The sequence below is a fragment of the Xenopus laevis genome, chromosome 7S, assembly GCF_017654675.1.
Source record: "Xenopus laevis strain J_2021 chromosome 7S, Xenopus_laevis_v10.1, whole genome shotgun sequence".
Lineage (NCBI taxonomy): Eukaryota > Metazoa > Chordata > Amphibia > Anura > Pipidae > Xenopus > Xenopus laevis.
Window position 1 is genome coordinate 38,742,003 of NC_054384.1, and position 21,278 is coordinate 38,763,280.

General features: G+C 35.4%; 1 protein-coding gene across 1 annotated transcript; it reads left to right on the forward strand.

The window, feature by feature from the left end:
- Nucleotides 1–3,204: 3,204 nt before the first annotated feature.
- On the forward strand, nt 3,205–19,320 carry sncg.S (synuclein gamma S homeolog). Its single transcript, NM_001087359.2, has 5 exons — nt 3,205–3,420; nt 12,749–12,790; nt 14,389–14,516; nt 18,150–18,227; nt 18,770–19,320. The coding sequence occupies exons 1-5, from the start codon at nt 3,300–3,302 to the stop codon at nt 18,788–18,790; spliced, it is 390 nt and encodes a 129-aa protein (NP_001080828.1). The 5' UTR covers nt 3,205–3,299; the 3' UTR covers nt 18,791–19,320.
- The last annotated feature ends 1,958 nt before the right edge of the window (nt 19,321–21,278 follow it).

The following is a 21,278-nucleotide window of genomic DNA, read 5'->3' on the forward strand; positions in this document are numbered from 1 at the left end:
ATTTTATAGGAAACTGAACACTTTTTTCTTTATGTTCTGATCAACTGAATCATACTAGAATCAGAATATGATCAACTGAGTCGTAATAGATATGTTGTAAATTTGTAATTTTCTTGCTTAAAATGTTAGCTATAATTGAAGATGACCTACTTCACACTTTTATTATCTTTTATTCATACATACATACAATATTTATACATATATATGTATGGGATCTGTATCCGGAAACCCATTATCCAGAAGGCTTGGAATTACAGGATGGCCATCTCCATTAGACTCCATTTTAAGCAATGATTCAAATTTAAAAAATATAAATATTTCCTTTTTCTCTATAATACTAAAACAGAATCTTGCACTTGATTCCAACTAAAATAGAATTAATGCGTATTGGAGCAAAATAATCCTGTTGGTTTAATAGTTATATGTCTGTACTGCGCACCATTCTGGAGGAAATGTTAATGTAGAGGGCCAATTTAATTCTGCAATTAGTTTGCTATAACTGATCCTATCCAGCCTAGCCTATAATATACCAACACATATATTTTTTGACTTTAGCTCATATGCTGCTGCCTTCATCAATGTTTTATATGGGCGATCTATCACCCAATGCTGTGTAATCACTCAGTAGTCAGTACTGTGGCTGCAAGAACATCTGGTGGGGACCTTTTTACTAGAATTAAAGCTTTCAGTACTGACATTGAGAAAGTCCTTACAATGCTAATTGATTTTGTTAGCTCACTTAAATCTAATACATTTATCTTCCTTTAATGTATTGGTTGGAACATATCCTTGTCTTTGTGGGGCTTATAATGCATTTAACACACTTTGATGAGATTAGACGAACAGTAAATTTACAATCTGGTACTGTGAATTTTCCTCTCCACACAGGAGACAACCTACACATGTCATATTGTCTTTAGACTATAACCAAAATATCTATAACCCAAATTTCTATTTACCCAGTTTTTGTTTTTTCACTGAACTGTTCCTTTAAGTATCACCTAAGCTGCCATAATTATTATACAGATATAGGATCCATTATCTGGAAACATGTTATCCAGAAAGCTCTGAATTATGGAATGGTTATCTCCCATAGACTCCATTTTATCCAAATAATCCAAATTTTCTCTGTAATAAAAACACAGTACATTTTACTTGATCCAAACTAAGATATAATTAATCTTTACTGAAAGCAAAACCAGCCTATCCAAGATTGTTATCCTGAAAACCCCAAGTCCCGAGCATTTTGTATAACAAGTCCCATGCCTGTATAATAGTAATTATATAGAATAACAATATAACTTTTAACCTTGTACAAAGTATGATTTGAGCCTTTACAGTTGCCCAGATAATATTTAGAGACATCTATTATGCTTACTAAGCAATTTGTATTAAATATATCAGTATGGTCACCTATAAATGGGGGTTAGTTAAGAAGGCATTGCCTTGGAGTTTGGAAAGATTTTCAAGCTCTGATATATTTAGTCTGAATTAAGACAAAGTGTTAGTGAGTATTTGGCATAGGCTGTGTCTACAGTACCTTGAGTGAAGGCACATTGTCAATTGCTCATATATAAATCTGGTTACATTACCAGGTAGTGAAAAATAGTCCAAGCAGCATCTTTCTGCTTCTGCTGCAGGTACCAAAGGAGACCAAGAAATGGCTTTGACTTGTTCTCCTGAAGCCCTTTTAGCGGCTCTTTTTGTAACATTTATAGGGAATATACCATTTTAATTCAGATAAGTCTGAGCACCCTCTTCAATCTCTTGTCTTAATTCAGGTTCAGAATGGTTTTATGGTCCATTCAAAGGAATCTCGAGAGATAAGTAAGTGAATATGACATCACTGCACCAAAACTTATTCCCCTGATACAGCAATGTTACATACCCATATTTAGCTCAGAACTGATATATAGGCATGGGTATTGGATTATCTGCTTTATAGTAAAAAGAGCACTCAGATTGGTAGCACATCACTTCTGCCAAGCCCATTTTATATGGTGTGTCCCAGAGCAGAGAAAAATCAATATTTAGTAAAAAATTAGATGGGTGGAGAATATGAGGGGTGTTCATAATATGAGCTTTCCATGCTGAACACAAGCTCTTGAAAGTTGGCATTTTACATTTCATTGTTCCCATGCCATCACATCTATGTAACTCAGAGTTCTGCATAGTATGGGGACGTCACTTTAATTAAAATGTTATTAATTTGCAATGTTTGTTTTTATTTAAGATAAGAAATATAAGCGATTCCTAATTAATATGATATTAATTTATAAAGGGCCAGCTCTTTTCAGACAACTATTTCAGTGCACAGAGCACAGAGACTAATATGACAAAGCATTTTTTATGTCTGTGTTACTGATACTTTCTGCAATGCTTTTAATATCCTTTCTGCTCAAAGACTTTATTGGATAATGCCTAATAATGCTAAAAAAATCACACATATGTGTCTCTGTGTGTTTAGAGAAAGGATTCTGAAAATCGTTTGATGTTTGCAGTCAGAAAAAAAAAATTAACACTTTCTCTCCTATGTATACTGTATGTAGCTGGGCCCTTATCGTTCCATCTTTAGCTTTCCCTTTATAATTAGTTTTGATTATTGGCATACAGCTGCGTGTCATTTCTGAGTTAGAACCTTTAGAATAAACAATACCATAGAAAATACATATATTCTGCAAACTCTGGATTACAGTGGCAGGACTGGTATTGAAGATTCAATAACTCTGAAGGTCATTCAGTAATTCAGCTGTATTATAAACACCCCCCCCCACACACACACACATGCCACCACAATTTGTAAATCTACAGGAGAAATGTTATCTGATACTTTTCATATAATACAAGAATTATAGAGCTATCTGCATAAAGTATCTTCTGATTTAATGTTAAGGCAGGTTGTGCTTCTACAGCATCTTTCTCTGCATCTGCAGCTTGCCCTTGAAAGGCTGTTCTGTACTGCAGCACAGCAGACTGAAGCATGAAAAGTGGCTGGAAATTTTCCAGTGGTCCTTTAAGTTCCCTCCCCCTATGTAATCAGCTCTCACCCACCCCATCCTCAACCTCCTCCTCCCCTGCCCCCTATCCCATCTAGATGTACCATCCTAATGCATATCATTAATATTTTAGAGCTGGATTCCGGTGGTCATTGGTCAGACTGCAGTGCACCAGTTTAATAAGAAGCTGCTTGAAGCTCAGCAAACTACCACACTGCTACTACCCTTCAGGACCGGTGCATCTTCTCAAGAGTGACACACACAAAGTTGAGGACCCCCAAGTCTTGCAGAAAGCAAACAACCATGGATGTGTTTAAGAAAGGTTTTTCTATGGCTAAAGAAGGCGTGGTTGCTGCAGCAGAGAAAACCAAGCAGGGTGTGACAGAAGCTGCAGAAAAAACCAAGGAGGGGGTCATGTATGTAGGTGAGTACATATTTACTGGTTTGAATTGGGATTTAACATGGACATAGTGCAGTCAGTTAGCATTTCTCAGCCAAAATGTTTCCCATATAGCAGTGCTTCCCTGTTTGATGCTGCCAAGAATTGCCCAGAGGTCACAGGTGGAAAAATACTGCAACGTGTGCTTCTTGCACTACTTTAGGGAGTATATTATTTATGTGCTCTAACATGCCCATGTATGATGCAACAGAAAATGATCAGCTTTACACCCTGAAAATTTTTCCTCTTTTAATTTTACTTAAAACTAGTCAGTGATGTACACGGCCCATAATAAACTATAATTCCAGCTGTGATGCAACTGCCTGTCAGTCACTGTATGAATGAAAAGCATACACACCTGAACCAGGGCTGGGCATGTGCTGATCCTATGTGAATCCAGATATGATGATCTTACATAAAATGCACTGAATGAAAGCAATGATGGGCACATTGCACACATACTAGTTTTTGCAGAAAAATGTAATCCTTAGTAGTACTGCAAAGACTACAGATGATATTTTAAATCTCTCTCTTTTTATTCATTTAAACTGCATGCTACTCCATTTCATAGCCATTCTTCTGGTGTGAAGCAGTGACTGGTTAGTTATAGTTCGGGTAGCCTGCATGAAGATTCCATTCAACTAATACACCCAGTGCCCCTTAATGACTTTCAACCTACCAGAAGAAAATGATAATTATGTACCATTGTAAAAATTCATCAGTTTTTTTTGCTTGCTTAAGCATTTAATTCATGCGACAATGCGCCTTTTAATGTTAAATTCTTTTTGAAAAATACAGTATTATGCCTTAATGTATGGGACCCACACAGCATGGATAGTTACTTCATCAGGCCACCAAGTATTAAGTGTATCTTTATATCATTCAGTAATTTATTTTCTGCAGCAGAAGAGACAGAATTGAAAACATGACAAAAAATAAATCTAATCCATACATAATGTAGTAGCTAAAGCTGAATAATGGAACACATCCATTATGTGCAATTCTTTAGTCTAATATGTCCTGCTTTAACACAAAATTGTGACAAATGCTGCCAACTTTAATTTAAAGGGGCCCTAAATGATTAAACAGGAACTATCTATGTTGCTGAGCTGTTACAGTAGCAACTCTGTTGTACATATTACAGATTTTTTTAAAGTTAACTTTGCTTGGATACAGATGAATACTGTATCATAGAATAAAGTAAATGCAAAATTATTTACCTTTATTAATAACACAATGAATTTGTGAATCGGTCTTTGTTTGTCTGCCATTCTGACTGCAGCATATTTAGAATGTTATTTTGCAAGAATTTCTGAATTTGTTTTCCAGCAAGTTTTATCACAAAATCAAGGGCTGTAATGCAGTGCAGGTAAATCCACACATTCTCTAGTATCTACCAGTTTAATGAAAAACATTGTTAAATGTTGGGAAGAGAATAAATGAAAATTATTATATACCAGGCAGACAGAAAAAGCAACTCTAACAAACTGTGTGTGTTACCTAATTCGGTGTTTTTGAAGAAACACGTGTTCCTGCAGTATAGAAGATCTGTGCATAATCCGTATTTGGGTGGGGCAGGTGGCAGACACTGGCTTTCCAGCATTCGACTGGGTGTGTCAGTTTGAGCTGCAGTAGTATCCCTGTATTTTTTTTTTAATACATGAATTCAGTTTCCCACATAATCAAACCTTACCATAACTGTATAAACTGCCAATAAATACAACTAGCAATGAACCTGAACTGCTGAACAGGACAACCAAGGGCTCATTGTGAAAATGCTAAAAGAACCTGCTTTTTTGTAACTTAACCATTTCCTGAAATAGATTTTAGGCATATTTAGTCTTAACAAGTAGAAGCTTATAAAATCACAATAACTATGTGGCTAAATCTGTAGCATACAGTTAATACAGAATTTTTGAGAACTGATCACTAAAGGGCAAATGCGCCAAAAGGCCCCTAGAGTCCTGTACCATTTGTAGACCTACAATTACATCACGGGTCCAAGTGGAGCCTTGATTAGAAAGCCTCAAAATGTACTTGTTAATGAACAAAATGCGAGGTTAAAAGAACCAGGCCCTGATTTTCTCTCTGCCCCCTGAAAGCAACTACTCCATCTGTTGCGGCAAAACAAATGAAGTCAGTGAATGTCTGACTCAGGATGCTGGGTAATGTAGCTCACAGTGGCCGGAGAGCTGCTGATTTCATACCCTTATGCAATTATGTAAATAAGGTGGGAAAATAAAACAGCTTCCTCTTTTTAAATTTAAAATTCTTGTCTCAGATTTTAGAAAAAAAAAATAGAAAGCTATTTTAAGAAGTCATTATTTGTTGTGTTTTTATTTCCAATGTTGTTTTCTGAGGTCTAAAAAAACTTTTCTCAAATCTTCCCCTAAGCCTCCCATTCACTAGCATTGTGCTAATTTTAATGTAACACTTATTAATCTCCTGTATTGATGGGCGAATTTATTCGGCAGGCGAGAATTAGCGGTAAATTCCCGTGATTCGCCCCCAGCGAATAAATGATTTTTTGCAGTTTCGCTAATTTCGCCGAAAATTAGTGAATTTTTGGTCGAAGCGAAATGCCCCAAATTCTCCCATCACTAATCTCCTGGTGTTTGACACTTCAGTGGGGTGTTAGAATTCATAATCTGCTGGTGTTTCACACTTCAGTGGGGTATTTGAGCTCTATGGGGCAGATTTATCAAGCGTCGAATAGGAAATTCTAATTCGAAGTTTCTAATAGTTTTTTGGGTCAAAACTCTCAAATTCAAAACTAGATTAAAACTAGATTCAAATTTGGAGAAAATAAAACTCGATTGTAGTTTAGTCGAATTCGAATCGAATTTGATTCGAGTTTTCAAGTCGCTAAAATTTGTTCGACTTTTAGACATTCTAATTTTTCCTTAAATAACCACCCAATCAAATTTAGAGTATATTCAAATTTATTCGAGTAAAAAAAAAATTCACATAAATTCAAAATGGGCCTCCCAGAGTTCTAACACCCTGCAGAAGAAAAAAAACGGCCAAAAACACATTTTAATGAACTGGTACATTTAAAAAAAGCTAAAAAGTTACATAAAAAACATATTGAACTGTTAGAAATCCCTCTGTTTTCCCCAGTTCGGCAGGTTGTAGATTTTTCGCCATGTTTTCTGAAGGCGAACCATCCTTTTAATATAAATCTCAAGTAGAATATGAGTGGTGAAGCAATGGTAACATTATATATGGATGTTATTGGCTCACTTATGATTCCTGCTGAGTGCTATTTGTACAGGGCTCCTATTAAATACATAAATACATGCATAGCCAATCTTGATACGAGGAAAGTGCACTTTGACTTCCCATTGATAGGTCACCGGTGGGTGATTGTGGCACGTATTATTGTGCTGATAAACTATTGGGATTTCCTTGTCCTGTGTACTTTAGGGTTTTATATGCTGTTTAGTTACGTTGATGGTCATTTCTCTTTACCTTCATACAAACAAGGGAAAGTTGTGCTCACCACTAATTTTTAAAAATATTAAGCGGGGGTACAATGAGGTTGTGACCACAAAATTCACATAGACAAATATAAGAGGTCCTCTGCACTCAACCCATTATCAATATATTAAGGACATTGAAACATTTTGTGCCTTAAGCTACTAAAAATGCCTTACCCTTTAAACAAAACAGGGATTGTTTGTCCATATATTGCAATATATTTAAGCTGGCCAACTACATCAAAGTCATCCCTGGTATGACCAGTCTCACACTCAACTTTCATCTGATTCATTAAGAATTCAATTGCTTCATTATTATACATTTTACAAAGGGACTAAGTTTTACCCGCAACTTATTTGCTGCTTTGAAAGTAAAACTCCCAAACTTGGCTGCCCTTTTATTGGCCACCAGTGGGATCACCTGACTATAGCTGGGTAGGGTGGGAGTTACAACGCTGAGCTGACCACTGCTCCTGTATAAATTATAACAAACAAGGAAAAGTTTTGCTCACCACTAATTTTTAAAAACATCAAGCGGGGGTGCAATGAGGTTGTGACCACAAAATTCACATAGACATATATAGGAGGTCCTCTGCACTTAACCCATTATCAATATATTAAGGACACTGAAACATTTTGTGCCTTAAGCTACTAAAAATGCCTTACGCTTCAAACAAAACGGGGATTATTTTTCCATATACTGCAATATAATTAAGCGGGCCAACAAAGTCATCCCCGGTATGGCCAGTCCTACACTCAACATCCTTACCTTCCTACTACAAACTGCAGTTCTGGTTATATGTTATACAAAAGCTCAGAAGGTGATCAGATAAAGACATTAAAACAATTGATCTTTTTAAAGCCTTATAATACTTCAAATAAAAATATATTGCAGATTATTTCACCTTTAATAGTTAGCTAGCACATAAGGCACACTGTTAAGAATCTAGTACTGTAAAGGTCATTTACAGAACAAATATATAGAGATGATATAATACCACTAGAGGGCCTGTGTACTGTATCATGTTCCTCCTTATGGCAGCATAGTTTTATATCTTTGTACAAGCTTAGGTGGTCTATGACCAGATCTCTACTTATGCTATGTCCAGAATAGAGTTGTTATTAGTAATATATAGGATGCTTAGTAGGCTTTGTAGGCCTGTCTAGGCTTATATTTATTAAAGGTGAAAAAAGAGTTGACTGCAGTTCAACATAATCAAAGTTTTATTTGTTTGTACAGGTATTGGATCCATTTTGCGGCAATCATTTATTCAGACAGCTTCAAATTACAGGAAGGCCAACTTCCATAGACTTCATTTTAATCAAATAATTTACATTTTTTTTTTAAATGAAAAATTTTTTTCTCTGTAATAATAAAACAGTACCTTGTACTTGATCCCAAATAAGATATAATAATTCTCTTTTAGAGGCAAAACAACCTTTAGTTTATCTAATGTTTAAATTATTTTTTTAGTAGACTTTTGAAGTATGGTGATTCAAATTACAAAAAGGATCCTTATCTGGAAAACACCTGGTCCTGAGCATTCTTGAATACATTTTATCCTAAGTATCTGTGTTACTGCTGGTTTGCTGCTCATTCCCTTATCCCTCTTTATTTAAATTAATTGATTTATTGAAATAGGTGCCACATACAATATATTTTCATGGTATATTTCTATTAGATCAGGGGATGCACATATCACAAAAGTGCCCTAGTAGATGATTTAAATGCATTTCAATATTGATGGAAGAGCAATCAATTTGTTCCCAGTGTTTTGCAATATGCAGTCAAACAAGACAGATCATGACAGCACAAGCTTTTAATGTCCATTCGCCAGAGAATGCTGCAGTGAACTCTGGGTGTGGTTTTCATGTCCTAATGTAATAAAGTATCTCCAGTGTAAAGCTAATTATTCTTGGAATTTGCACAGGGAGAAATGGCTCATGGGGTGTGCTTGTCAGTGGATAGAAACTACAGATACGTCCAGATACTCTGGAAAATTGTGCCAAACGTTGTTTGTAGGCCAAATCTTATTATTCCTTTTTTTAATTTTGTGCAAAAAAATGCACATGCAGCAATTCATTGTTGGACAAACCCACTGCTGCTGTTAGAATCTTGATACAAGTATAGGACCTGTTATACAGAATAGGGTTTTCCAAAGAAGCCATCTTTCCATAATTTGGATCTCTAAACATTAAGGGGGTGATTTATAGAGGTTTAAAATTCAAATTCAATGAGAAGCCAAAACCCCTGGGTAACCATTGAGCCAGTTAAACGTGGGGGTTATTTATTAGCACTGGGCAAATTTGCACCTGGGCAGTAACCCATGGCAACCAATCATATGTAAGCTTTAATTGTTTTGCCTGCAGCTGACTGAAAAATATTATTCACTGATTGGCTGCTATGGATTACTGTCCAGGAGCAAATTTGCCCACTGTTTATAATTGAGCCCAATGTGTTTGTTGAACAATTGCCCTTGCCCAAGTCAAAAAATAATTTCATTGAGGGCTGTCAGCAGTGACAGGTGAGGATTTTATACAAGAGTTATGCTTATTTAGCAAGGGACCACCAAAAAGGAACTCCACTGCAGACAGCCAGGAGGTGGCCCTTCAGTCAGACAGTCATCACTGGATAAGTGTGATGGAGCCATTTCCAGATCAAATCTACTGTTTCCCATTAAATGAACAGTTCAGCATAATAATAAAAACTGTAAAAATTGCAAAATAAAAAATGTTTCTAATATACTTAGTAAGCCAAAATTAAATCTATTAACAGAATAGCCAGAACCCAATTTCCTGCTTTACAGCTCTCTAACTATTAGTTAGTTAGCGACTATAAGGGGGTCACATGGGACATAACTGTTCAGTGAGTTTGTAATTGATCCTTAGTATTCAACTCAGATTCAATATCAAATGGTTATGATCCATGTGCCCTCCCTCAAGTCACTGATTGGTTACTGCCTGGTAACCAATCAGTGAAAACCATAAGAACTTAGTAATGTTCTGGCTATTATTTTAGACATCAAGTCACTCCAGCCTTTATACACTACATTTTTGGATTACAGAAATTCAACTGCTAATTGAATACATTTTTTATTTTGCACAGCCCATCTATTTACCCAGTTTTTATACTGAACAATTCCTTTTAATATTTTAAACATTCTAAAATAAGTTTCTGTTGGCTGCCACTCTAATGCTATTACAAATGATCATTCTGAAAAATTTAATTATCTTCCAGTTAGATGGTCACGTATCAAACAGTCAAGCTGTTCATGGGCATTGGGTGACATTGGTGTGAAGTGGCTTACGTTTAGCCACCTATCAAAAAATCTCATGAACCGTACATTCTTCAACCATTAAAAGATGTACAGGATATTGTAATGAATTCATCACTTTAACTGTACTTTGTCTCCCTATTTACCACCCATAATTGAACCCCTACCCAGCCGTTCAAATCCATGGTGCCAGTTTAGGGGTAATATAATGAAAGCCATTAAAACCATTTTTGCTAATCCACCACTGGAAAATAGAATAATGCATTCTTTTGTCTGCACTAGTTCACAGAGTATGTAATAACATTTCTGAGTGGAAAAGTTATTATTTTGTGACATGGAAAACATGCCATCTATAAGCAGGTCTTAACTGATCCCTGGTGCTTTCTTTTCATATTAAAAACCAATTCTAGAAATAACTATCTTGATGTCATAACTATCTAAAGAACAATATTACTAAATGGATTTTTACAGTCTCGATAATACTTATGCATTTGAAATTTAATAAGCTTAAAATAAACAAACAAATAAAAAACCTTTAATGTAAAACGTCAACATGTAAAAGCTTGCAAGCTTATTTAAAAATCAGGGGAAGGTAACATTTTAGTGATTTTTTAAATTTGAGATGTATACATTTTTTTAATTTTTTTTCTAAAAAATTCAAAATGATGAATAGAATGCAAATTTAGATGCATTCAAGTTTGTTTACATAGTTTCATTCGTTCAAGTTTTTTATATTCAGGGAGCTCTGTAAAAATTTTGAGGTTATTCAAATGATAAAACATCGGAAACTTCACAAATTCTGATAGATATGCCTCTTAGTATTACATTCCATTATATACCAGTGTGCTCATAAGACATAGGCAGTTATGTAATAAAGCAAATAAAGCAACAAAGCTGCAGTAGCATTTACTGGGGCAGTGTACTCCCTTGTTCCTCATGAGTTCAATTAAAAGGGCTTGCGGTGAACATACTTTTGGCCTAATGCTATTATCACAAAAAAATAAAAAAGATAAGGTAGATAATTATATTCACAGATAATCCCCCATGATAATGGACTCATGCTATCAAAACAGCCACAACAAAGGGTTAAAGGACAGGGTTATATACAAATTACCGCTACACTATCTAGTAGAATTAAGTAAAAGGCAATGTTTCACCATTCATCCAAACGGCTTCTTCAGTTCTACTACTAATAATTTATTATTATTATTATTATTAACATGTATTTATATAGCGCCAACATATTGCATAGCACTGTAAAGTAAATGTGATTATAAAACTAAATCACATGAATTATATACATAGAACATATGGAGTTACATACATCACAATCAATACCGGTACAAAAAGGTGAGGAAGGCCCTATGCAAAAGAGCATACACTCTAAAGGGAAGGGAGTAATACACAAGGTGTGGGAGTGGGCAAGATTGAATTAAGTGGGTGAGAAATGTGGTACTGTATGTGGTGTTGCATTTGGTAGTTAAGCAGAGTGAGGGTAGGCTTCTCGAAAGAAGTGCGTTTTAAGAGATATCTTGAAAGCAGAAAGGCTAGGAGAAAGTCGGACAGACCGCGGGAGAGAGTTCCAGAGGAGGGGTGCAGCCCTTGCAAAGTCTTGAATGCAAGCATGTGAGGAGGTAATGAGAGAAGAGTTGAGTAACAGGTCAGTAGAAGAGCGTAGTAAGCGGTTGAGTGAGTATATAGAGATGAGTTCAGAAATGTACGGTGGGGCAGAGTTATGAAGTGCTTTGAATGTCAGGGTCATTAATTTGAATTTGATTCTGAAAGGTAGAGGAAGCCAGTGCAGGGATTGACAGAATGGCGTCACAGCACTGTTCATTATAACAAATCTATTGTTTTTTGTGATTAAAACAGTGGTCAAAAAGTATGTTTAATATATATGCCCTATTCATTGCACATACTACCCCTTTAAAAAAAAAACCAACGTATTTAATACTATGGGTTACTGCACCTGGGCAAACCTAGTGCCTTTTAATACATATAAGGATTAATCTGAAAATATTTTCAAAATCATATCTCAAAATATGTAACTGATATTTCTTTTGGGGTTTCAGAGAATTCTTCCAAACTTGCTTCCTGAATATAGCAGTTTTTAAACATTAGAATACAATAATACACATATGACTTTACACTGTCTTGTAGGAACAAGGAAGGAAACAGCTGCTCATTACAAATGATAAAATAATACTGCGGACAGACTTAAACAGACCCCTACATTTGTACCTTGTCACATAAAGAGCCTATATAATATGTCCGATTTTGAAATGAATGTTATTTGTGGCACCCTTCAGCTTTACATAATTAACCTTTAAAGTAATATTATGTGTGAGATGTCTCATCTTTGATGATAGGTCTTGGAATTAAAACAAGGGTGTGTATTCTTATGAAACCAGGCATGTTTGTCAGGTTTAAAATAAAGCCTTATGCTGCTCCTCCCTAAATTTCAGCTAACACCTCTAATTACATGCAAATTACTAATGATATCTGGTTCTTCAAGAATTTCCTTATAGCGATGACAACATCTGATATTTTATTTTGCAGGAGCGAAAACTAAAGAGGGTGTTGTACACAGTGTGAATACAGGTAAGAAACCAAGGCCGTGGAAGCATTTTGTATTTCGCAGTAGAACAAAGAAGCCTCCATTCTGCAAATTTGATACTAAAAACAAGTAACAAAGAAGACACTGTATAACCACCCCATGTATTATACTTGTAACAATATTTAGAAGTTTTTTTTTAAAGAATTGATTATACAAATGATACAAATAACATGGTTATTTTGTATAAATATGATCATAAAATCTCTGGCAGTCATTTAACCAAGAGTCAAACATTCATTAAAGGCTGAGGAGGAGTGACAATTACATATCCTTGGCACATCTATACTCATAGAGAGGCCTATATGTTGGTAGCATGGCAGCCTTATAAATGCAGCAGTTGCTATTTCCTCACATTTGGTGCTTGCGGGGGTTAAATTTTACCTTGTTGGACACATATGACACCATCAGAGCCCAATTTATACTTGGACATATCGGAGCTGTTTATCTGTAGTGTGCCCAACTCATGGTATATTCTACAACTCTCCTTTTCACAGTTCTTGAAAAAAACCATGAGCGCACAATAATGATATTATTTTACACATGCCACTATTGTGATAATTAAATAAATGCCCCCAAAATGTCAATAAAATTGAATCAAAATGTAGTACAAGTGAAACCATAGCTGATATCTATGTAACACATTAAAAGCAATGCATTCTGGGGGTGTCCTATTATTTAGAGGATGTTTAGCATAAATGTATAAAAGAGAAAGACAAGGAAACCTTGTTTCCACCAATTTCCAATATTTATATTTCCAACGATTTAAATCATTTAATTTATCAGCTTTTAATTGATACATCTTGAAGTAAAATATATAATGAATTGGATATTTTAGGACCAAACACTTGCACTTCATAACTTATTATCCGAATTATATTTATATACTGCTTCAATTAATTGCGGTCAAAAAAATTCTTATTAACTATAATTATTTTAAAGCACTGCACTTTGTATCTATTAATTGGATAAGTATCTAGTAACCAATGGTTACATACTGCAGCATTAGTATACCTTAGGATATAGCACTTGCACTTTATATTTAAATCACCGAACCTTTTGCTCTAATAGATTGTGGTCTTTAAGTTCATTTAATAATTCATAATTGACCTACATACGGTATCATCAATTAATTACCTGGACAACCAAGTAGGTTGGAGTAACTAATACCATACATAGAAATGATGGTGTTTCTATAAGGATTCTTAATGAATTAAGAAGTGGCATATGAATTGGTGAAATTGATTTATTGGTCTCAAAGTGGTCCTCTATAAATATTATTGGAAAGTGGGGGTGGCTTTTTAACTAAATAAACCCAATAAACAAGGTTTCCTTCTCCTTCTCTTTCTCTTTTATATATTTTAAATAAACAATCCTTGTGTGTTTTAAGAAATTTGGAATTCAACTGGGAGGAATTGACAATATCCGTATCAAGTTTAGTATAAATGCTGTTCCCGTATAAAAACATAAAAGCAATAAGGGAAGCCTGTAGTAGCCAAAATACACCTTTTAAGGAAATATAATCCTGTCTAGGAAGGAAGCCAATGTTAAAATGTTTAATCTACTCTTTTATTGTAATTTCCAGTTGCAGAGAAAACCAAAGAACAGGCCAATGTGGTTGGTGGAGCCGTGGTTTCTGGAGTAAATCAAGTATCTTCAAAGACTGTAGAAGGCACAGAGAATGTTGTAAGCTCTACTGGTTTAGTAAAAAAGGTATGTAGAAACTACTTTTCCCCCATTATCTTTCTTTGGAGGAGAAGTTAAACAAAAACAAAAAGTTGAAAAATAAACAAGACAATGTGGCTCAGTTTCACGGTGAAGGGGGACTTTTCTGTATGAAATGGATCAAATCTCTAGTTGTGGAATAACAACCTGTTCGTAACAGGGAAATAGGGACTCTCCAAAAATATTACAGGTATGGGATCTGTTATCTGGAAAACCATTATCCAGAAATCTTGGAATTATGGGAAGGCCATCTCCCATAGACTCCATCTTAATCAAGTAATAAAACATTTTTAAAATATTTTCGTTTTCTCTGTTAAAATAAAACAGTAAATTGCACTTGATCCAAAGGAATTAATAACATAATAAGAAATAATAATAATAATAATTCATTCTTAATGGAGGCAAAACAATCCTTCTGGATTTAATTATTGTTTAAATGATTTTTATCAGACATATAGTATGGTGCCAATGCAATCTCATGATGCTTTAGTGTGTTGGAAGTACAGAAAGAGTTTACCATAAATTATTTTTGCTTGTGCCCAGTGCTGACACAACTAAAATTCTCTTCAGCTGAAACATGTGGCAGATGCTGGTGAAGCAATTTCATGTCTGCAGTTATCATGTTTTTGAGTATTGACATGCTGTAGGCAATTCCCAGAATGTAGGCTTTTATGGAAATAAATCTCCTGACAGCCTATGTTATTAACTGGGTGGGGCAGGAGGGGTATAGTGGTTACTGTAGTTTATTTGGTTTGAGGTTTGTGTACACTTTGCATTGAATCCAAAATTCAAATAGGTCAGCGCTAATCAAAGCTCAGGAGAAAAAATATGAAGAAAAAGAGAAAAAAATAATATAGTGTAGTATTTAGTTTGAGAGTTATACTTCCACAACACCGTATGGTTTCACTTAACCTTTAGTGCAATTCACTCTTTACACTTCACTTCACGTGCATTTGTTTAAAGTGGGTACTTACAAACGTTCAAAGTGCCCTCTGTTGCTGTTGTTTTACTCGAGGAGAAACGAGGACTGTTGGGTCGGAAAACAAGGGGATATTTCAGAAACTTTGGTCACACAAAAAATAGTTTTATTTTTTGGTTTGTAATAACTTTGCATTGAATGTTTATAAGTGGGAGATCAGAAATTTAAGTAATCTTTATAGTAAACACTATAGTACACACAGTAAAGTTAATTCCAAAATTAGATGCTTAGATGTGAAGTGTATTGAGCTTTCTCTGTTACATATTTAGAATAATACAGTAGTGCCTTAATATCATAATGGATATTCTGGAAGAACAATTGGAATGGAGATTCATTATTCCAACAACCAGCAACCAAAAAAATAAAATACTGTTTTTTTAGCCAATGCTGCAATGTACAGATTCTACCACAAGGTGGCAGTATTGATTCTTTAGCAACTTTGTGAGTCGCTGTGCCAATGAGGCGAGTTGAAAAACTCGTCTCAGGCAGCAGTGTTGAGCAGGTTACTAGGGGCGGCAAAAAGCTACTTCTGGTACCTTTTAAGAGATGTATTTCCGGGAATTTTATCTTTTCTATTGCAAGACGGCACAATTGCACTCTCCACACTATATAGTCATAACAAATTATTTAGACTTGCAAGTGCAAAGTATACTAATCTAGTTTAAAAGCTTCTTTTGGATGAATGACCTTGTTTCCTATAATAATTGCAAATAGAGGAGGGGGATGGTGGTTAGCACAGCTTTTCCAAATGGTATGCGTCCAATTCCTTAATAGTTGCTCTGTGCTGCAACTGCTGCAAATGATCCAAGTATAGGAGAAGGAAGAGGAACTCCAGCAGTATTACTCCAAACAACTTTTTATTCCAGGCAGTGATAAACACAACATGTTTTGGGTTCAATACCCTTTATCAAGTGAATGAACCCGAAACATGTTGTGTTTACAACTGAGTTCCTCTTCCTTCTCCTATACTTGGATCCTATAATAATTGCATTGTAATGAACTGAACTTGATAATCTTTTCTTATCTAATATTCTTATTAACTGTAATTTAATTCTTAATTATTTTTTCTGAATTGATAATTGTTTATCTTGATGACTGTGTTCTTTAAAAGGGAACCATCACTTTCATAAATATTCAATAAACTGTATTGAATGTTTAACGTTTGCTTCAAAAATAGCTTTTTTTTCAGTAGTATACTAAATAACAATGTATTTGTGAGTGCCTCAACATAGTATTTGTTTCCCTGGCTGCAACTAACACATTCATGCTATGATTGACAGATATCTCCTGGTCTAATTTTTTTATTCCAGCTGGAGTCCGCAATTTGTAATGCCCTACGAGCACACAGCATTACTGGGGTGTTTGCAGTAGGAAAAAAAATGTTAGTTTGAAGAAGCATCCAAGTCCAACCATATATATCTCAAAAACTTAAAGAAAAAAAATAATAAAACCTATTTGTGAAAATGTTTACCTTTCTACTAAGGTTCAGTTATTGTTTTTTCCATTTTGAGGAACACAATCATATCTTTTATTTAAATCATAATGGGTATACAGTATGGGGCCCATTCACTAAGTTCGAGTGAAGGAATAGAGGAAAAATAGTTAGATTTTCGAATGTTTTTTTTGACTACTTCGACCATCGAATTGGCTACTTCGACCTTCGACTTTGAATCGAACGATTCGAACTAAAAACCAGCTGAAATGGTGTCCATGGTCTGGCAGCAGCAGCATTTATTGATGTGTGCAGAGATGGCTCTCAAGGAGTGACCATTCTCTGTTGATTTCCATAAACCAGCACTAACTGACGGGACTAGAAATATAGTGCTTTAGTGAGTCAGTTCTCATGCACTTTGGGTTGAGTGTGGTGCTGGATGCATTGTAGCCATCAAACATAGTAACAAATACAGAAACATTGAAGGCAAAAATCTCATTGTTGTGAGGAGGGTTGTTGCACCCTCTTCTAAATGCTTCTGTTTGGTCACTTTCCATGTCAGCATGTCGTTTGAAACTTTCCTGGGATGTCGGGAAGAACATGGAAACTAATCCTCCTGCATGTGCTCCCTGGAAATATCACACAGGTCAACCTGAACTTATCCTTAAACAATTTAATATAACTTTGTTTCATAGATGGCACAATTATACTGCTTCCTGATTGATATTGTGCCTCAAAATGTCTCCAATCTGCCCTCCTACGCATAGGCTTATTGGTTGTTAGCTTCCTATGGATAAGGGCAAAAATAGATATCAAAAAAAGGCAGGTGAAATGTCTGTTGAGATTCAGAACAAGCACTACAGGGTTAAACCAGAAACAGGATCTGAGGAGCTGGGAAATGGGACTTAAAGCAAAAACAATAAACTTAAAGAAAGCTGTGAAATAATATGTCAAAAATAAAATGCAATTCCTTTAAAAAGTAAATAAAGTTAACAGTGAAAGCTTTTATCTCTTTAGTGTCACTTACCAACTGCCTAAAACCCTCTTTTTATGCCATTCTTCTGAATACCTCTGCTAGGTTTCATATCCCAATAATGTTACTAAAGCATGCTCTCTGTTATGATATGAAAAATTGACCTTTGTAGATAGTAAATAAGACATATTATTACAGTTGTTTCCGAGTTAACAACTGTTTTATTTCATTTCACAGGAAGATCTACATCCAGATCAGCCAGAAGAACCTGCTGCAGAAGAACCCGCAGTGGAGGCCACAGAAAGCATTGAGCAGGTACAAAAGTGAAACAATAGTGGCCTTGTGTCACTGTTATTGACCTTGGCTAGGACAGGAGGAGGACAGGTACAGAATACTACTTTAAGAAGCAATTAAACAAGGCAGGCAGCCTTGGGAAACATTTAATAGGTTAGATTCTTGTAGGATAGATCATACATTAGTATTTGACTCGATAAATCAACCCTATTCAGTATCACCTATGAAAATTAGAAATCCCAATTTGAGTTACCCTTTTTTGCTCCCCCTTGCCTTGTGAAATTCAGTTTCTTTCTTCCATCACCTTGTAACCTTCAGAGCCTGCCTATTAGAATATCTCTTATTTTGCACTGGTCCCCTCATATTATGTTTTTTTTTAATAAAGATATGGATGGTGTGAAACCCCAGACCCTTATATTACAGGGAAGCAGTGTTAATCACTTTACCATTAATGAAAGACACAATGTAAATGTCTATGTTGAAATAACCTATACGCTGGCTTTAGAGGAAGACAATCATTTAATTGTGTTACCTAGTTTTAAAATGACTTTTTTTCTTTTTAGGTCGGTGATGGAGAGAATTAATATTTCACCCTGTGTGCTGCTGGGAATCTTTGAAAAACTAGCTAAGGACATAGAAAAGAAGTAATTCATACCACAAGAATACCACAGGCTGAAAGCCAAACAACGCGTGAAATTTTCCTCTTGAATTATCAAGTCCGTCAGTGTATGCATTCATGTTATAATTGTGAATGTACAGCTTTGTAACCCAACCGATATACCACCAGTCACACATCCTTCACATCTTCATGTGATTTATTATACACAACTTTGTTTGACCCTGAGCTCTGGTTTTACTAACAGTCTATTTTTACCCCTATCAATCTTCATTTGTATGTGTTTTTATTTGACGCACCTACTACTGATCCAGTGCTCTGCATTACTCCATCTATGAATAGCTCTCCTACTCAAGTACCCTATTGTATCAACTCCTTTTTTTCTTGTTAGTTTTTGCTTGGGTCACCATTCAGCATCATCTTTATATTCACATTGGCTATATTGTCCCTTCTTAAAGCTATTTTTTTTTTCAGCCATACAAATAAAACTTTATTTGAGTATCATGTCTGTTTCTCTTGCAATTCTGGACATATTAATATATGGGTCTGCTCTTAGGTTGGTGAGCCAATATTAATGGTGTAAAGCCCCCATTGCAACATTGCACAGTAAAAGGGACGGATTTCTTGTTACGGCACTCATAGGCCGCCCCCCCATTAATGCTCCCCCATTCATTCACATGCACATCCATCAATGTGAGGCTTTACAGGATACGCAAGCGATCTGCTGTGTGTCTAGACCGGAGTTTTCCATGCAAACTTAAGGTGTGGCTAGGCCCTTTAATATGTGCTGCCCTAGACTTGGCCTTTGTAGCCTTGCCACACATCCGGGCTTGTACAGTAACATATATAGCAGCTTAGCAATAGTGGTATATAATTTCAAATTGCATTACAGACCTCTGGCAGTTTCAAGAGAGAGCATATATGTTGTGTAAAGAGCTTTTTTTTTTTTTTAAGCAAAATGATCCAACATTAAAATTATTTGCGAAATCAGCAACTAATCTGTGGGTAGAATTTACTGGTTCCCTGTTTAAAAGCAAAACATTTTATTTGTTGCTATATTAAATATGGGGGTTGGCAATTTTAAACCTGTCTTCAAATATTAATTTTAACTCAGTTAAACCCCATAGGCTTCTATTGAAAAGAATCAGTACTAAAGCAAGCTTTTACATGGAGCAATATTTTCAGTTAAAAACTGTATTACCACTTGTCACTAGAGCCATCTTAATGGTTTATTAATGTTTTCTACTCTGAGTAGATAAAATGCTTCTGTCTATGACTCAGTAAGAGCATTTAGAAAGAACAGTGCCTGTGGGCAGCATTAAAAAAATAAAAGACAATCAAGAACACATTGGGGCAGATTTACTAAGCTCGAGTGAATTTTTGAAGTAATTTTTTGGGTGCTTCAACCATCGAATAGGCTACTACGAACTTCGACTTCGATTCGAGCGATTCAAAGTAAAAAACGTTCGACTATTCGACCATTCGATAATCGAAGTTTTGTCTCTTTAAAAAAAACCTTCAACTTCATACTTCGCCAAATTAAAGCTGCCGAAGTGCAATGTTAGCTAATGGGGACCTTCCACAGCACTTTTCTATGTTTTTTTTGATCGAATAGAAATACTTTGATCGATCGCTAAAAATCATTCGAATCGTTCGATTCGAACAATTTAATTTCTATTCGATCGTCTGAATACGCTAAAAATCCTTCAACTTCGATATTTGAAGTCGAACGAATTAAATTCGAGGGTCGAATTTCGAAGTTTTTTTAACTTAGAAATTCGACCCTTAGTAAATTTGCCCCATTGTATAGTTCAAAACGTGAAAGTTGGTGTATTATCCGAATTTAGTTAATACATATTTTTGCTCATGGTACTATAAGGGTTATAGTGAGAAAAATAGGCTGACTTGCTTGTACTGAAATGGCAGAGCATTATTGCTTCATGAAGGTTTTAGCATATACCATATAGCATATAGCAATTCTACAATGTTGGGCTAAGTTTGCCTTCATTAACTCAGAGAGCCCACAGCAAAGGTAAAAACATCCTTTATTTAGTTTTTTTAAAAACAGAATTCAAGAATATGCCCCGAAGCATGATCTGAATCTGATTTAAAATCTGATTTAAAATCTTTGCTTTGGGTTTGGTAATCACATACAATATTTATTGCAATTAAAGTGAGGCACATTTGACCTGCGCCTTATTCCTCAGGTGCAAAACACAAGCAGTCATTTACAACTGTGACAGCTGTGAGCAAAGTGTTCAGCATGAGAGTTATGGGCATGCCCAATTCTTTACACACGGGAACCCTGGGGCTACACTGTTCCAGAGGTGGCAGTAGCTCCAGGGTTCCTGTTCATTAATACCGTATATACTTGAGTATAAGCTGTCCCGAGTATAAGCCGAGGTACCTAATTTTACCTCCAAAAACTAAGAAAGCTTATTGACTCGAGTATAAGC

What these genes read in the sequence shown, in the direction of transcription:
- sncg.S (NM_001087359.2), top strand. Translation starts at nt 3,300, where the DNA reads ATGGATGTGTTTAAGAAAGGTTTTTCTATGGCTAAAGAAGGCGTGGTT. An exon ending in GGAGGGGGTCATGTATGTAG is followed by an intron (nt 3,421 to 12,748) that starts GTGAGTACATAT and finishes TTTATTTTGCAG; the next exon opens with GAGCGAAAACTAAAGAGGGT. An exon ending in CTACTGGTTTAGTAAAAAAG is followed by an intron (nt 14,517 to 18,149) that starts GTATGTAGAAAC and finishes TTCATTTCACAG; the next exon opens with GAAGATCTACATCCAGATCA.